General features: G+C 33.7%; 1 protein-coding gene across 1 annotated transcript in view; it reads right to left on the bottom strand.

Annotated features, from left to right (window-relative positions):
- Positions 1-16,917, bottom strand: part of nek7 (NIMA-related kinase 7) — a 96,147-nt gene that overhangs the window by 61,779 nt on the left and 17,451 nt on the right. Inside the window, exon 2 of the mRNA XM_051094716.1 lies at positions 8,721-8,800. Coding sequence (XP_050950673.1) covers positions 8,721-8,774 — 54 coding nt within the window. The 5' untranslated portion in view covers positions 8,775-8,800. The remainder of the gene's footprint in view (positions 1-8,720; positions 8,801-16,917) is intronic.

Raw genomic sequence — 16,917 nt, 5'->3', positions numbered from 1 at the left:
AGGATGACACAATCGTATTCTTGTAAACATGCTAAATCTCTTTTATTTATAGTCGTGGGATGTATTTCCACATTATGCTTCCATATTAAACTTAACTCCTCAAAGCGTTCATCCATTAGGATATTCAGTCATAGAAACGCTATCCACGTCTTTCTTACGATACCAGAATACTTGGACGATCTGTCAAATCCATCAACATTATTGTGTAAAACTGTCTGATATATATATATATAACAGGTTGAACTGAAAGAAACGAGTTGCAGGAAGCACTGCAACTTGACTAGACGCCAGAGGGTTGGATGTAGATCAAGGGGCGACCAATTTAAGAATTTCATTGTTTTCTAACTTGACAGCTTTAAGGGAAAAAAAAAGGTGTGAGCCATAGAATTGCCCCATCCAATTAACACACCGAGGTAGCTTGTTTTTCCATGTGACAACACGCTCTCAGCCCCTTCTTCCAGGGACACATCTGGTGCGGCAGAAGCAGCGCTCTCTTTCTGCCACCGCGGCGAGGAGAGAAAGCTGGATCTGACTAAATTTAACAATATCAAGCTAATATCCAAGACACCAGGTTTCTCGGCAACGTGTAGTTATTTTGTGTCAAATCCAGAGAGGCTTATGAAAAAAAATGGTTATTTGAAACACAATAGCAAGTTGGAAAAATCATGTTTTTTTTATGGTTATACAAACCAAGGAAAAGAAAAAACTATGCGTAGCCTAAGGGGTCAATGACAAATTTATTCATTAATTAACAAGTGTTGTTACTGTCAGCTCAACTGAAACATATTAATATAGTTTGTTAATGAGAATCTAAAATAAAATGTATATTAGATTAAAATTAAAATGACTAATTTTACTAAAGTTACAAAAAAGTGAAATGAAAATAAATTTAGGCTAAATAGACATAAAAACAATAAGAAAGTGGAAAAATTTAATTAATATAGTTTTAGTAGTAATTGAAATCGAAAGATTTATAAATATTAGATTAAAATTACTAAAACCAACAGTTATATAAAAATAAATGTGGGCTAAATAGACCAAACTTAAAATTAAAATAAAATTGATAAATATTTAATTAAAAATATTAAATGAGAGATTAATTAAAATTACTAAAACTAAAAGTGAAAATGTAAATAAATTCAGGCTAAATAGACAGAATTATAAGAAATTGACAAACAGATATTAATATAGCGTTTGTTAATTAGAATTTAAAATAAAATTAATGAATAGTCGATTAAAAATATTAAATGAAAATGAGAGAAGTCAGCTTTGCCAAACAAAATTACTAAAACTAAAAGCTAAACGAAAAATGTAGGCAAAAAAAGAAAAAAGAAAGAAAGAAGTTGACAAAAAACATTATTAATATAGTTTTTGCTAATAAGAATCTAAAATAAAATAAATATTACATTAAAATATTAAATGAAAATGAGAGATGTTGGTTTTGCCAATTACCTAAAATTACTAAAACTAAAAGTGAAATGAAAAAATTTAGACATAAAAATTAAGACATTTAGACATAAGAAATTGACAAAAAAAAAACATTAATATAGTTTTTGCTTTTTAAAATCAAAAATTAAATTAACAATATTAGATTAAAAAATATTAAATGAAAATGAGAGATGTTGGCTTTGCCAACTAAAATTACTAAAAGTAAAAGTAAATAAATTAAATAAATTTAGGCTAAATAGACATAATAATAGAAATATAATATTTCTAATAGAAATAGAAAAAAAAAAAAAAAAAAAGAAACTGACCAAAACAAATATAGCAATGGCAGATTACTGAAACTGAATGAAAATATAAAATAAAAGCTCAAAATACCATAATAGTATGAAAGTAACACTACAATGACTAATGTGAATTTCTTTAAAAAAAAAACTCTGATTAAAGTATTAAGATTAATTATTTTTATTATATAAAAAAAAGAAAATTATGTTTATATAATATAATCAGTAACTGCTTCACTTTTGTCAACCAAATAAAAACCATGTGGTGCATAAAAACAAAACTTTTTTAAAAGTTTACATCATAAAGGACCCCTGCAGATGTCATGTGATGCAACTTCCGAGAAGGAAAAAAAAAAAAAAAAAAAAAAAAAAAGATATTTACCAAAAAAATATATATTTATATTTTCTTATAAATATTTAGACCAAATGAAATTTTAGAGACACTGCATTTAAACGTCTGAAATAATTAGCATAAATTTTAAAAACCATACGAAACCCACGTAAATACAAAGAGTATGTTTCTAAGAATTTAGCATGTGTGCTTTAAACTAGATTTTTAAAGGATTTAACCTTTGTTGATAGTGGACAGTCTTTATTCGTCATTGACCCGCAGATGATACATATGTATCGTGTTGATTTGGTCAGCAGCGGATGGTCCGCAGAGGGCCAAGGCATTGCTTTCACTCCCCGCATGGTCGCTTGACAAATGTTAGCATGAGCCTCTAAAGCGGCATGACAAGCGCATGCTGAGAGCAAAGTCGAGCTAATGTGTTCTGGCATGCGGCTCGCTAATCACACATTTACATATGCAATGACCTACATTTGCATGTCAGCTCGCGCACTGTCCGGCCTGATTAACGACGGGCACCTCCCAGCGCCGAGGAGGCCGGCATAGCGGCGGGAGGAGGCCAGAGGGTGGCGGCTTTTTTGGCAGCCGAAGGGACGCACTGCCAGCCAGGATTAGGCCTGACGCGGCCTGAGCTCCAGACACTTCATTAGAGGTAATCTGTTTAGCAGTGGGCAGTGTATGTAAACTTCACAGGCCATTTGCGGCACCTTTCTGCCCCCTGGCCTCGCCTTCAAAGGGCAGCAGGGGCGCCCTGACTGACAGCTTGTCTCATCCGTGGCTTTGCGCTGTCACACAATTTAGAGCACTGAGCTGACACGAGATGAACCGCAGCAGCCGAGGATCTCGACGACCGCCGGGGTCACTCGACAGCGGCGTGACGCCGTTTGTACAGATTGCAGCTTGCAGGAGGGGCAGCAGCTCAAAGAACTCGTTGCCGCTCTGCGTGAAACCGAGAAAACAAAAATAACGCACAGAGGTGGGAGGAAAGAGGCCATAAACAACAACTTTCACACAAAGCTTTTTCTTTTTTTTTTTTTTTTTTTTAAGATGCCATCACATTAACAAAATTTTCGAAACTTTTTCTCCTGATCCTCCTTTCTCCATCAGAATGACTTGTTTTTGCAGACAGAATTTAGCCAAGCATGGCAAAGTTCTCAATGCCACTCTGTGGGAAGTGGAGAAAACGCAACTGACAGAGATACCAAGAATGGCTTGAATTGGGATTAGGGCTGGGAAAATAAATTGATGCATTGCGAATCGAGAAACAACAGATTTACGCATGCGATTCTCTTTCGAATATCGATTCTGAGTTTTTGGCGCTGCATTCTTTAGAAACAGCTGTACTCTGCTTGCTTCCAATTCCTTACACACACTTAAACCTCAAATAATCATTTATAAAGTTTGAAAAGTTTCAAGCGAATTACAAGGGTGTTCACAGTGGGTTGTGTTTACATTAATCTCACGTTCTAAAAATATTCATAAAATATATCACGCAAAGCTTTTAAGATTTTCAATAAAAAATTTGGGGGCAAAAAGGGTGTTTGTTCATAGTTTAGCGATGCATGAAGCACGGGTCACACAGAAGTTACTTTCAAACCAAGCCACTTTTGGGTTGGTCATTGTGGCAATTTGTGAAAACGAACTTGAAAGCGAACAAAACCTGCATTGGGAACTTTTTCTACCTTACGCAAAACTCAAACTAAAAAAAAAACTATAACAATTACTTGATTTTGCCTACAAAATTTGCTCTGTGTGAAGCAGAAAAATAAAAATAAGCAAAATTGAGAGAGAAGGGGCAAAGAATGTCCTGAATTAGGAATGCGAAACACGTTTTGCAAAAAAATTTGATGTGGTCACTTTAGTCACACAATGCTTTTAAGACATACTGCTGCTGCACAAAAAGCATGTATAACAACTAGAGTTAGGTATCGTTTGAATTTCTCAATACCCAACCCAAATAATTACCCGCAGCAGATCTATACAGGTGGAGCTGGGGAAGGTGGAGGGTTTCAGAGGAACTTTGAAAACACGCTGTGAAATGCTCTAGATAGTAGTTTTCCAGTAGTTTGTCGTTGTTCCATCTCATCAGTTTTTGTTTTTTGACTAAAACTTACTCACCCTCGAGTTGTTTCAAACAGTACGCAAGTTTTTTTCGTTTGATTTTAAACTGCATTAAAATGCGAACGCAGAAATCGTTAAGCGGAACCAAAATGCACGTGTCTTATCGAATACACAATTCTTGGAAATTTTTTAGCCGGTTCTAAAATAGAACCGGTTCTCAATACCCAGCCTTAATAATAACCCGTAGCAGATCTATACAGGTGGAGCTGGGGAAGGTGGAGGGTTTCAGAGGAACTTTGAAAACGTGTTGTGAAATGCTTTAGATAGTAGTTTTCCAGTAGTTTGTCGTTGTTCCATCTCATCAGTTTTTGTTTTTCGACTGAAACGACAGACCTGTGTATTTCTGCCACCTTGTGTACAAATTAAAATATCTTAAAGTGTATGTGCAAACTTAACGTTTACTGAGAATGACACTGAAAAATGACAAAAAAAAAAGACACTGCCCATGCAGAATTCGTTAGAAAAAGCTAACTGCGCACATACTGTGAGTGTATGAACTGTGATGTATAAGTGGGGGAAAAAAAAAAAAAAGTATACTTTGGGCTTTAGTCTTGAACCATTGCTTTGGTTAAATAAAAAAAAAAAAAAAAAAAAAAAAAAAAAAGGTCAGAGGGGACGGAAGATGCAGCAGAGCATGCTGGGTAAATGACTCAAAGGGACAACACATCACAGGAGCAACAGCAAAGGATGGAGGGTTGGCCACTGGTGACACAAGTGTAAAAAGAGAAATGCAGACGTGCGGCCGCATGACAGGGGATGCGAGATAGGAGGAGGAGGAGGAGAATGACGGAGGACGGGGCGGCAGCAGTGTGGAGACTAGGTGTGAGCTGACAGCACAACACTGCCAGCGGCTGCCAAGGAAAGGACAACCGAAGCGCTGAAGAGGTGGTAGAGTAGCAAGACGGGCTTGGTGGTGGTGGTGTTGGTTGGTGGGTGCTGGAGGGGAGATCTTCGTGGTGGGGGGAGGAACAAGGCAGGAGATCCTGTTCGCATCCTTTTCATCAACGTCTCTCTCCAGGCCCGGCCCATGCAATATTTATACCTCCTTCGCCCCGCTCCTCTTCAATCTGCTCCAGTATTTAAAGCCCTTGCTTTACAAGGGGATTTTGCTTCGTCGAAAAATCCGCCGTGACGATTAAAATCGGATCTGAAGATCTCGCCCTCCCACTCGCTCGGAGAGCAAATGCGCCATCAAATATGCACGCCTTACCGACTCATCCGGCATCTCCTATGCATATCCATCAAACCTTGGGGACTTTAAGATATGATATCGGCGTATGCGCGATTGCATACACAATTCAGCATTTTTGGTTGCTTCTTTTTTCTTCCAAGGGAATACAAGTCGATCTTGGATGCTTGTTGAGAGTCTTGTAAAAGTCATTCTATAAGCTGTCACGGTGTAATCCATTGCCAGACTTACCTTGAGTGTTGCGTTCAAACTAATGTCAAATGTCTCTCATGCTTTATTGATCACGGCGGGCCTGTGGTTTTCACCGCTTAGCTGTATTCGACAACTATCAAATTTAGTACAACAAGACCATTCAGTGTCTCACTGAAGGTCAAACGATATTAGATCTCGCCTAATAACCAAAGAGTTAAAAAAAAAAAAAAAGAAGCCACATTCCGATTTATCGGAAAAAAACTTTTAATAAATTAAGTACGCTTAAAAATTTCAAGACACTACATGAGTGCATGAAATCCCACAAGCTGTTTATTGTTTAATCAAAAATCCCATAAATAATTGACAACCAAACCAGTATTTAAAAAAGGTCTGGAATTTCATAAATATTGGACTCCTGTAGTCTCTATGCTTGGGTTGTTCCGTCCCATTTAAAATATTTAAACATATTCAACTAACTACTGGATTTAACATTGTTCCCCACATCAGTTATTCAACATCGAGCAAAATTCAACACTGATTCAAATCTAAAACAAAGTATATAAGGCATTTGACATTAGTTTGAATGTAACACCAAAGGTAGCAATGGATTACTTCATGACAGGTTAAAGATTACTCTTATTTCCTCGGGGGTGGGGTGGGGTGGGAGATGTTTGATTCAAGTTTTATTTTTAAATGAATAAGAATGAATGAATAAATGAATGAATTAATTCATTAATTAATTAATGGTGTATGATTCTAATTAAGAGTTAAAACTTAAATACAATAAAAAATATATATATACCAGAAACAAATCATTTTAGAATTATCATTAGAATTGTCAATGACTTTTGATTATGTTAACGGTTCTTGAACATTTCTTGCTTTATCTTCCACTGAAGAAAAAAAAAGTTTTAATACATTTATGCATTAAAGGGCTATATAGTGCGGCCATGAAACTGGACCAAACCAAACTACTAAGTGCGACTATGGAAAAAAAATATTTAGAATCACCAGTGCTGACCCAATCAGCTTATTTGCCTTTCCGCTGAGATGGGCTTCAAAGGTTTCTATGCGTTTTTGCAACGTTGAGTAATGTATCACAGACATATCTGACGAATCCTTTCATATACAAAGTGTAGAGAGAGTGGAAATAAGATATTCACTGTACAGTGTAGAGAGTTTCGTTGATTATAATGGAAGTTTGTGAAATCGCGATGAACTAAGATGAGTGACAGCTTTTGATGATTTTTAAGAAAGTTTGTAAATGAGATATTGATATTATACAACAGTTAAATAAACAAGAAGTTAATATTAAGTGACTTACAGTGCCTGACTATAACACTATTGCCTGATTTTACTCTATTTCATCATCAAATATAGTTTGAAACAAGTCACAACTGAGCCGCTGCGCATCTCCATTCAAACACAGCGGTGTTTCGTTTATAAACGAATGTACGTTTTTAAACGAATCTAGTGAGTCAATGATTCAATTTCCCATTCATAAAGAGAGTCACTTGCTTTATTCCTGAATGAATCAGCCACTCAAACGAATCAAATGAATGATTCAATAATTAAATCAGTGACTTGTCACCTACTGGCAGTTTTATTTTCATTTTTAAAGTATCTTTTCAGTTATTTAAATCATTTAATATTTCTATATTTAAAATTGCATTTTTAAAACATTAATCTCAAGATGAGTTTATAAATTTGATTGCACGCATGTCACCTCTGAGCTTCATTAAGCATATGAAAATACACCTACAAGCCACATTTGCATCCTTCTGTGCCACCTCTGTAGTACAAATTCATTTGTTAATACTGATTTAATTTGATTGGTAACTTTCTTATTCTACTTGTTCTTATTCTGTTGTTTTAATTATACATTTTAAACACTTTAAATAATACAAAGTATTAAAAAAAATGGACATACTTAATAAAATAAAATAATAAAATTAGAAAAATGCCATTACAAAGATAAAAAAAAAAAAAAAATTCCCCTTTAATTCAGTTTAAGAAGTCAAATATCATATCAAATATCATCTCACAAGTGCTCCTAAAAAGAAAGGTAAGAATTCATTCATGAATTAATTCATTTTTTTATTCTCTCCGGATAAAGGAAACCCAAAATGCATTTTTTGAAATCAACTTAATAGTATAAACATTGATTTTATGAATAAGTAAATATGAGCACCAGTTATCAAGAGTATTATCAGAGGTTATACTATACTACTTTAAAATCATACAATACTAATAACTTTAGCAATATAAATAAGAAACTGCTGAGGCCTAGACAAAAGCAATTACAAGATGATGTTTTTATACTGAAATGATTTATGAATGAAAATTAAAATTTATCTTCACCATATAAAAAAAATGCAAAGCATGTGATCATTTTGATCTTCTATATTTAAAAAAAAAAAATAAATAAAAAAATAAATAAAATAAGTGGTCAACGATGACTGATTTACACATACAGTACAAGAAAAGCCTGTGTAAAAATAAATAAAATATATATTTTTTATTGTATTTGATAAATGAAGATACTGGTATGTGATGTTCAGGAAAGCTTGTATCAGCAGCAATTACTCAGTAAAAAAAACGTTCACCTCTAATTTGAACATAACTCATGACCCACCACAAGACGACTTAATGGAGTTGGATGATTGGAGGGAATTAGTCTGGAGGGTGTGAAAAGGAAGTACGACAAAAGAGAGATTAAGAGAGCGAACGAGGAAGAGAGAGAGAGCAAAAGACTGCTAAAAGCAGCAGATTTCCAACACCTCTGTCTCTGGCACTGGAAACACATGATGGCTCCTGTATGCAGGAAACGCTGCTTGTGCAGAGAGCAGAATCTCATTATCACCTCTCACCCGGCACAGCGGAGAGACAGCCGGAGCAGACCGCCGCCTGTCTCTCTGCGGGTGGATTGACAGACACGGGGAGATTTGACGGGGGCAGATGTGGATGTGGAAGAGGGCGACAGGCTCGTGCTACATGCTGCTAAGCAAGCAGGTGGTGAGTCAGGATGGTAGACGGCAAAAAAAACTCAAGTGGCTTTGTAGAACGCCTATATAACGAGATTACAAAGAAACTTTGGCTAGACAGTGCGCGTGTTTGTGTTTATGTATGAGAGTGCACGAACCTGTGGCTGAAACACTGGCACCGGCGGCTGCTGGCCTTGTGATTGGGCGTCCATCGTGACAGCAGCAGTCCCTTACACCCCTGCGAAACAAACAAACAAACAAACAAAATAAGATGCGGAGACCATTCACCAAAGGCCACAGGAACAAACCCTCCCTCCCTGGAATAATCTCCAGTGAAGGCGGACGTGTGAATCTGATAATAGAATTAGGGTCCGGAGCAGCGCTCCTGACAATCACGCGCTGCCGTGGAAACAGTCGGCCGGCGTCACCTCGCCCGAGGAACCCGATCCGCTGAGAACACGACACCCATTGTGTTAATGAGACCTGTCAAAGAGCCATGGCACTGGAGACCATTCAAATTGAATAGTAAAACTCAATTGTTAAAACTTGTAGCCCATTACACAAAAAAAACACAGTGTGTGTAACTAAATACAGTGTGGTCAGAATACTAAAGACACACAATTAGATTTGAAAACCAGGAAAATATGTACTACATCACTTTTGAAGCTTAACGCTGATTCGATTTTGATTCACAAGCTTGCGATTAGATTCGATTTCCAATTTGATATTGATTATTTTGGACGTGTGACTCTGGACCACAAAACTGGTCATAATGAAATTGAGATTAATACATCGTATATAAATAAGCTTTCCACTGATGTATGGTTTGTTAGGATAGGACAATATTTGGCCGAGATACAACTATTTGAAAATCTGGAATCTGAGGGTGCAAAAAAAATCGAAATATTGAGAAAATCGCCTTTAAAGGCTATATAAAAACTTGATAGATTTGTTAAAATGCAAGTTAAATTTTGAAGAACAGTACACATGATAATGAATGTTATATGCTGCATATCTTTAGTGAAATTAATTTTTCTAGCTGACTAACAAAAAATGTGACGTTATGTGGCATTGTTTACAACTGACATCTTTGCGTGGTTGAAACACTGAGCAATTACATGAGACTACGAATTTCGGTAAGTCTAACACTTTCTTTTAGCATATAGGATGTTTATTCATGTTTATTTTGTGCTGCAACTTGTATTAAAGTGGAGCTTATGTTCGTGCTGCTGCTTCTGTAGAACTGAGACGCTACAGCGATCTGTCACTAACAATTAAACTGTCAAAATAGTATTTATTGTTTGAATATTGTAATAAAATGAGCATAATTTAAACTCTGAGACTTTGTTTCAGATCAAAAGTAACAAAGCACAAAGCTTATTGCAATTTATTGGATGGGAGGTGCACTACTACTACTACTACTACTACTACTACTACTACATTAACTGAAAACTTTTTTTTTTCCCCAAAGATCCAACTCTTGCTTCTTTCAGTGACCCAAAAGTAAACCCAGTGCATTTTGCATTCACATTGTACCTGGACTTAAAAGTGGACTCAATTCTGTTTCTGGAACAAAATAAACAAAAAACATAATAATAATAATAATAATAATAATAATAATAATAATAATAATAATAATAATAATAATAAAATAAATAAATAAATAAATAAATAATAATAATATTCCCTAAATAAGTCCGGCTTTAATTTTTCACTTTTCAGTTTTATGTTAAAACCATATAATACAAGCCATAATACTTTATTAATATTAAAACTATTTATTAATAATGCTTTTAGTAATTTTTTATTAATTTTAAACATTACAATTATGATGATTAAAATATGTGTGTGTATGTGTGTTAAATTTATTTATACAATTATTAATATTTTGATTCCCCCAAGCCTTTAAGTACAAAAGACACACTTTTATTTTATTTTATTTTATTTTATTTTATTTTATTTTATTTTATTTTATTTTATTTTATTTTATTTTATTTTATTTTATTTTATTTTATTTTATTTTATTTTATTTTATTTTTATCCCCCAAAATAAGTTTGGCTTAAATTTTTCACTTTTAAATTTTTTGTTAAAACCCCAAGCCTTTGGCTAAATTTTCAAGAATACCTTCAAGCTTCAGTGTGTAGTTGGCAACACATATCTTCTCACTAAAAATCTAAAAAAAAAAAAAAAACTACAAATCTCTGTGCTAAAATAGAATGTGAATGTTTAAAACGTAAATGTTTTCAATGCACATCACAGGTAACAGTTCCCACACAGTTAACAAAGTTAGCTAATTAACAACAAGTGTTCATTCCATCTAGAACCAGAAACAACATACAACAACCTTGCCAATGAAAAATGGATATTTTCTTTTCAAATATTTTTGGCGGCGTAAGTATTGTGTAAAACGCATTACCTTAAATTTACAATAAATTCAAAGTTTAAGGAATAATTCACCTAAAAATAAAAACTCTGTCATTAATTACACACCACCATGTCATTCCAAATCCATAAGACCCTTGTTCATCTTCAGAACACAAATTAAGATATTTCTGATGAAATCCAAAAGCTTTCTGAGGCCAAAAAAGTAAGAACGTCATTAAAATAGACATGTGACATCAGTGGTTCAACCTTAATTTTACAAAGCTATGAGAACACTTCTTGTGCGCAAAGAAAACAAAAAATAACGACTTTAATTCAGAAAAAAATGTGCACATCTTACTTGGTGTTACTAAATAATACTATATCTGTCATCCTGCTCTCTAGATATCTGTTTTTGGCTATTAAATGAAAGAAAAACATATCGCTTAACCACAAATGTCAACCCAAAGATCCTTTTACACAGGGAGGAAGAAAAAAAAACAAAAAAAAACCACCTAGTATCAGTCGAGTCTAGCGCTCCTGGAAAGCCTACAGAGACATTAATGTGGGCACAATAAAGCGTACGTGCGCGTAAGAAACAGCGAAGATGTGTTGTCTTTGCAGAGCCGACGATGAGAAGGAATAAATTAGGCCTGAGCTTTCGTCGGTGACAGAGAGCAAATACAAAAGACGGCTGCGCACTTTCCTTTACATCAAGCCGGGAGATGGGCCTGTGCGTGCGGCAGCCATCAAAATTTTTAATGATTGCTCGGTTGTCACTTCACTGCGGCGCGCAGCTCGGGTGAGCTCGCCGTGTCCTCACTGTACTGAAGGAATATGAGCTAGGCTTTAAAAAAAAAAAAAAAAAAAAAAAAAAACGCTCCTTTCATAGAAAGGCCATTTACATGTCGCTCACCGCGGTGAACGTCCGTCTCGGCGCGTTGTCAGGGCTGAGTGGATCGAGGAGCTCGAGCCAATTAAAATACCTCATGCCGGTGAACGGAGAAATGGAGCTGAAGCTGTCACCATGGCAAAATAAAAATCAGCCTGGTTTGTTGAAGGTTAATAACACTAATTAAGCACCAACCCCACGTCTGAGATTTGAGTGGCAGCGCGCGCAGGACAGGGTTTGCTGCTACTGAAGATTTGTTTCTGTTTGCCATTTTTGCAGTTTAGCTGAATTTGTCTCCACATTAAGGATTGTGGAAACTGCTTGCGTGACGCATTTTCTCTAGGGAAGAACTCGTCGCTAAAGCCGCGTATTTAAACAGCCTCTCTACAAGTGTGTAATTAGTATTGGAAGAGTAAGTTTTTAAATTAATGAAACAGCAGAGCTCCCAAAAAGCATACTTAGGAAAGCCGTTCTCTCTTTGTTCTCTCTTTACGAAACTTCAAAACGCGACTGATGTGAATAATTCTGGGTGCTAATTAGCAGTTTGAGACAGCAGTCAATGGACGCCGCTGTTGGCGACGTATAACGCTGCTGTCGTCTCCCTATTATGATTAAAAAACAAGCAATTTTACAGAATCACGTGAACTTGAGTGGCAAATTAAATTTCAATCACGCTGTTGATTTTTAAAGTTAATTTGAAACGCTGTTTGTAAGCCATTTTACTTTTCTTTTGGCATTTTAGAAGAAAATGATTTTTAATATATATATTTTTTTAATATAAATGTTTATGCTGTGGTGCAGGAATCACTTTCAGAATTTAGAATTGAATTTAGCATTTATATTTAGTATTTACAAATGATATTAAGACTTTCTACTTATAATGCTTTTAATTATTTCTTACTCATTTTAAAACATTACAATTATCTCTCTATATGAAACAATAAAGTAATTGTATAAAATACAAAAAACTGATGTTATAATCCCCAAATTTATTTGTAGACATACAATAACATTTAGTGCTTTGATTTTAATATAGTCAAATTAATAATAAATAGTCATTTAAAAAAAAAAATAAACAAGTAATTTAAATATTAATGCTAGACATCACAATTCCATCTCACACTCTCTATATAGTAATACTTTCAAAATTTTGACTTTTTTACGCATTCATTCATTCATTCTTCACTTTTTATTCTCTCTTTCGCTACTAAAATTAAGGTATAAAATAAACAATAGAATTTAGTTAACAGTAGAATTTATTAATTTAGATGAATTGAATTTAAATGAATAATAATTACAAAAACAAAACAACTATATATATATATATATATATATATATATATATATATATATTTTTTTTTTTTTTTTTTTTTTTTTTCTCTCTTCCAAAATTCACGAAACAATTAAACAGTACAAGTTAATAATTTAGATATAATAATAATAATAATAATAATAAATATTTTAAAATTATATCTAATTAATTAGAATTTTAATTTGATTAATTAAAAAAATAATATATTTTCAAAATAAAAAAAGTTAATTGATTGATTTTAAATTTAAATTTAATTGAATTTAAATAACAGTACAATTGTTTTTATTTAGATACATAATACATATACTAATAATAATTATACTAATAATACATATACTAATAATAAAAATTGTGCGTGAGTAACACACAATTATGCAATTTTAATATTACATAATATTATTACGATTCAAGTTTCATTGGCGATAGTTCATTTAAAGCACAATTTCTCTGCACCAGCAGGTGTGTCAAAAAGTTAATTTTGACTCATTGGTTCAGAGTCTGTCTGGCATTTGACAGCAGCAGCACGAGACTGTTTGCCCTGTTGGTTAGTTCTACTTCAGTTTTAAGCAGTTCAGATTGAGACTGGCAGCATGGCTTCTTTGATTGACCTATTCCGTGTCAAAATGACTTCAGGGCATCAGCGGTTTCCATCCAACACCCTCATTAACAGAATCAATTAAACATGCCACATGATATCAGCACACAAACACCCAAACAAGAATGATTACAGGAGCCGCATCCTCTGGAGACGACTGTATACACACGCACGCACGCAAAAACACACCGACAACACCCAACTGTCTAGAGAAACATTCATCTGCGCTTTTTCCACCGGCTATTTACGGCGTCTGCGAGTAACACGTGGTTTACATCTGCGTCGCTTGTAAAATTAACATACGGAAAAGGGGCCGCAGCAACGACTAAGTAGCTATACATAGCTTAGCATGACAAAAGAGCCATTACATTCCATGATGACAGTAGGCAACCTACTTGAAATAGAGGCTTGGGAGCTGACTAACAACTCAAGAGGCGTTTTTTGCTGCATAGTCGGATAGAAAGATGTCAAATTTTGAGCCGTTTAATCACGTTCTGCGTATTCAATGACATTTACATTTAGCGAACAACCTATTTTTCTCATATCTTACATAAAAGAAGGTTAGAGCTGTGGCTTGGTGGTTAGAGGTTCTACATTTGGAGACATGGTGCTCATGCTGGAAATTTAGGTTCGAACTTTGGAATATTCCTACGGTTCCTATGATTTCTGCAATGCGGAATCACAGGATCCAGTCATAAAAATGAAATTTACCGTATAAAACAGAATTTCATGGAATTTTTCAAATGAAGTAGGTCAGTACACTTAAATTAAAACATGATTAAGACTAGTGTCTGTGAATATTAAGCCACAAAAATACTATTTAAATAGGAATCCTGCATGTGCCTCATCTCTGTGAGAATGTATGGTGCAGACATACAGATACGCGTGGCACTTGCTGTGTTTTTGGCCTGTGTCATCACAATATGAGCACATGAACACATGAAAATAATCTCTAATGCTCTGAGAGTCACTTCATGAGCATTTTACCATTTCTTTTGGGGGAAAAAAAAAAAAATATTGTCAAAAGTAACCCTTCAAAATAAAAGCTTGGTTTAACTTGAAGAAACTGTGACAGAAATATATTATTTAATGTAATTATAGTAGTACTATTACTAATAATAAAATTGATATTAAAGCATTATTTTTTAAGGAACTTTTAGCAGAAAAAACATTTACCATATTTACCAGAAAAATGGAAATATTTCAATATAATTTTACAAATATTTAAATAATAAAGAAAAATAATTAGAGATGCTTTTGATTAAATTTATGAATTATTGGGAAATTTATGAAAAATAAAAATTTGATTAAAAAAAAAAACATTTCATATGGCCTCAAAAATGTAATTTTTGTTACACATTTTTGCTGTTAAATTGGGTAAGGTTCATGATTTTGATAAATTAGACATGCTTTTTGATTAATAAAATATAATTTAACCATTAACATAGTGAAAACAGAAAAAAATGGAATCCCAAAAAAAATTTAAACAGAATAACAGCCTAAAAAAAAAAAATTGTTAAACTTTTAATAAATTGCTGTTATATTGTGTAAGTTTTATGATTTGAATTAATTAGACAGTTTTTGATTAATGAAATGTAATTTAACAATTAAAACAGAGAGTGGAAACAAAAAAAAAAAAAAAAAAAAAAAAAAAAAAAGAAAACAGAAAAAAGCCTTAAAAATGTAATTTTGGTTAAACGTAATAAATTGCTGTTAAACTGTTTAAGTCTCATGATTTCCATTAATTAGACATGATTAATAAAATGTAATTTAACCATTAAATCTGAGTCCGAAATATTAAACAGAAAAAACAAAAAAACAAAAATTGAATCCAGAAAAATGATAACAGAAAAAAGAAGCCTTAAAAATGTTATTTTTGTTAACCTTTTAATAAATCACTGTTAAATTGTGTCTCATAAGTTCAATTAATAAGACATATTTTTTGATTAATAAAATATAATTTAACTATTAAAACAGAGACTAGAAACATTAAAAAAATATATATTGTTAAAAGGAAACAATTATTGTTAAAACTTATTAGATATGCTTCTTGATTATTCAACTGTAATTAAATCATTAGAATAGAATCCAGAACAATTAAAACAGAAATTAGGGAAAAATTAAATGTATTTCATAGGGCCCAAACAATGTAACTTATGTCAAACTTTAATAAATTGTTGTTAAATTGTATGCATTTCATGGTCCTAAATAATTTGACATACTTTGGATTACAATTATACATAAAATGCAATTAAACCATTCAAACATAATAGACAAAATGAAAATGAAACAATTAATTTTGAAAATAAACAATGACTTTATAGGGCCCTACAATCCCATTCCTTGCATCATTTTCTATATTGTTCAATGAAAATGCCTCACAAAAATGCCTTAAGGTAAATTATGATGACCCTTGCTGGCATTGCAGTTATAAGGCTAGAAATTATCAATTGGATCTTGAAATTTTGAATATTTCCATTATTAATTATTACATTATGAGATTTCGCTCATTAAATATTGACTAACTCATTTTATTCCTATCCATAAAGTGCTAGACGTCTTCAATGTGTGTGGGTGCAAATTATAAATCAATGCAACCTTTAGTTATGTGGAGTAATTGCCAATTTTACCAGACATAAACTCCTGGAGGCTGCAGTGATTTCATATCAAACTTCTAGTAAGTATGCATGGACTCCAGACTTTTGCATTCTTAAAAGCAGGAAAAGTTAATCAAAGAATAGATTCACCCTGTGCTCCCGTGTCCAGAATGATAAAAGCAGGCACAACCGAACCGATCGGCAGCCCAGCAAGCACAACAGGGCAACTTAAGTGGGCATGTGATGGCAGGCTGCCCTATATATGTCTTTATTCCCAGATTCTTGGCTGCTTCGCTCTTCATGTATGAAAAAACAAAGACGTAACAAGAAAGGAAAGAGGATCTTTTGTGGATCAAGGAGTTTAGATGTTAACTGGCTCTGGACTTCAATTAGCCTTTGCTCACAGGTGTTCACGTGGACCAGATCATATGCAGAACGATCCAAGAGCGCACGAAGGAAACGAACGCAACAGTAGAAGAGCGTGGTACGAACGGCACATGAAAGGCCGCTTTGAGCCTGTGAATACAGTAAAAGCAGTGGCCATGATTATAAGAAACCTTTTTTTTTTTCCATGACAGTGAAGCTAAAACCATCTGA

This window comes from Labeo rohita, chromosome 22, assembly GCF_022985175.1.
Source record: "Labeo rohita strain BAU-BD-2019 chromosome 22, IGBB_LRoh.1.0, whole genome shotgun sequence".
Taxonomy (NCBI): Eukaryota; Metazoa; Chordata; class Actinopteri; order Cypriniformes; family Cyprinidae; genus Labeo; species Labeo rohita.
This window is presented reverse-complemented; position numbering and strand designations above follow the sequence as displayed.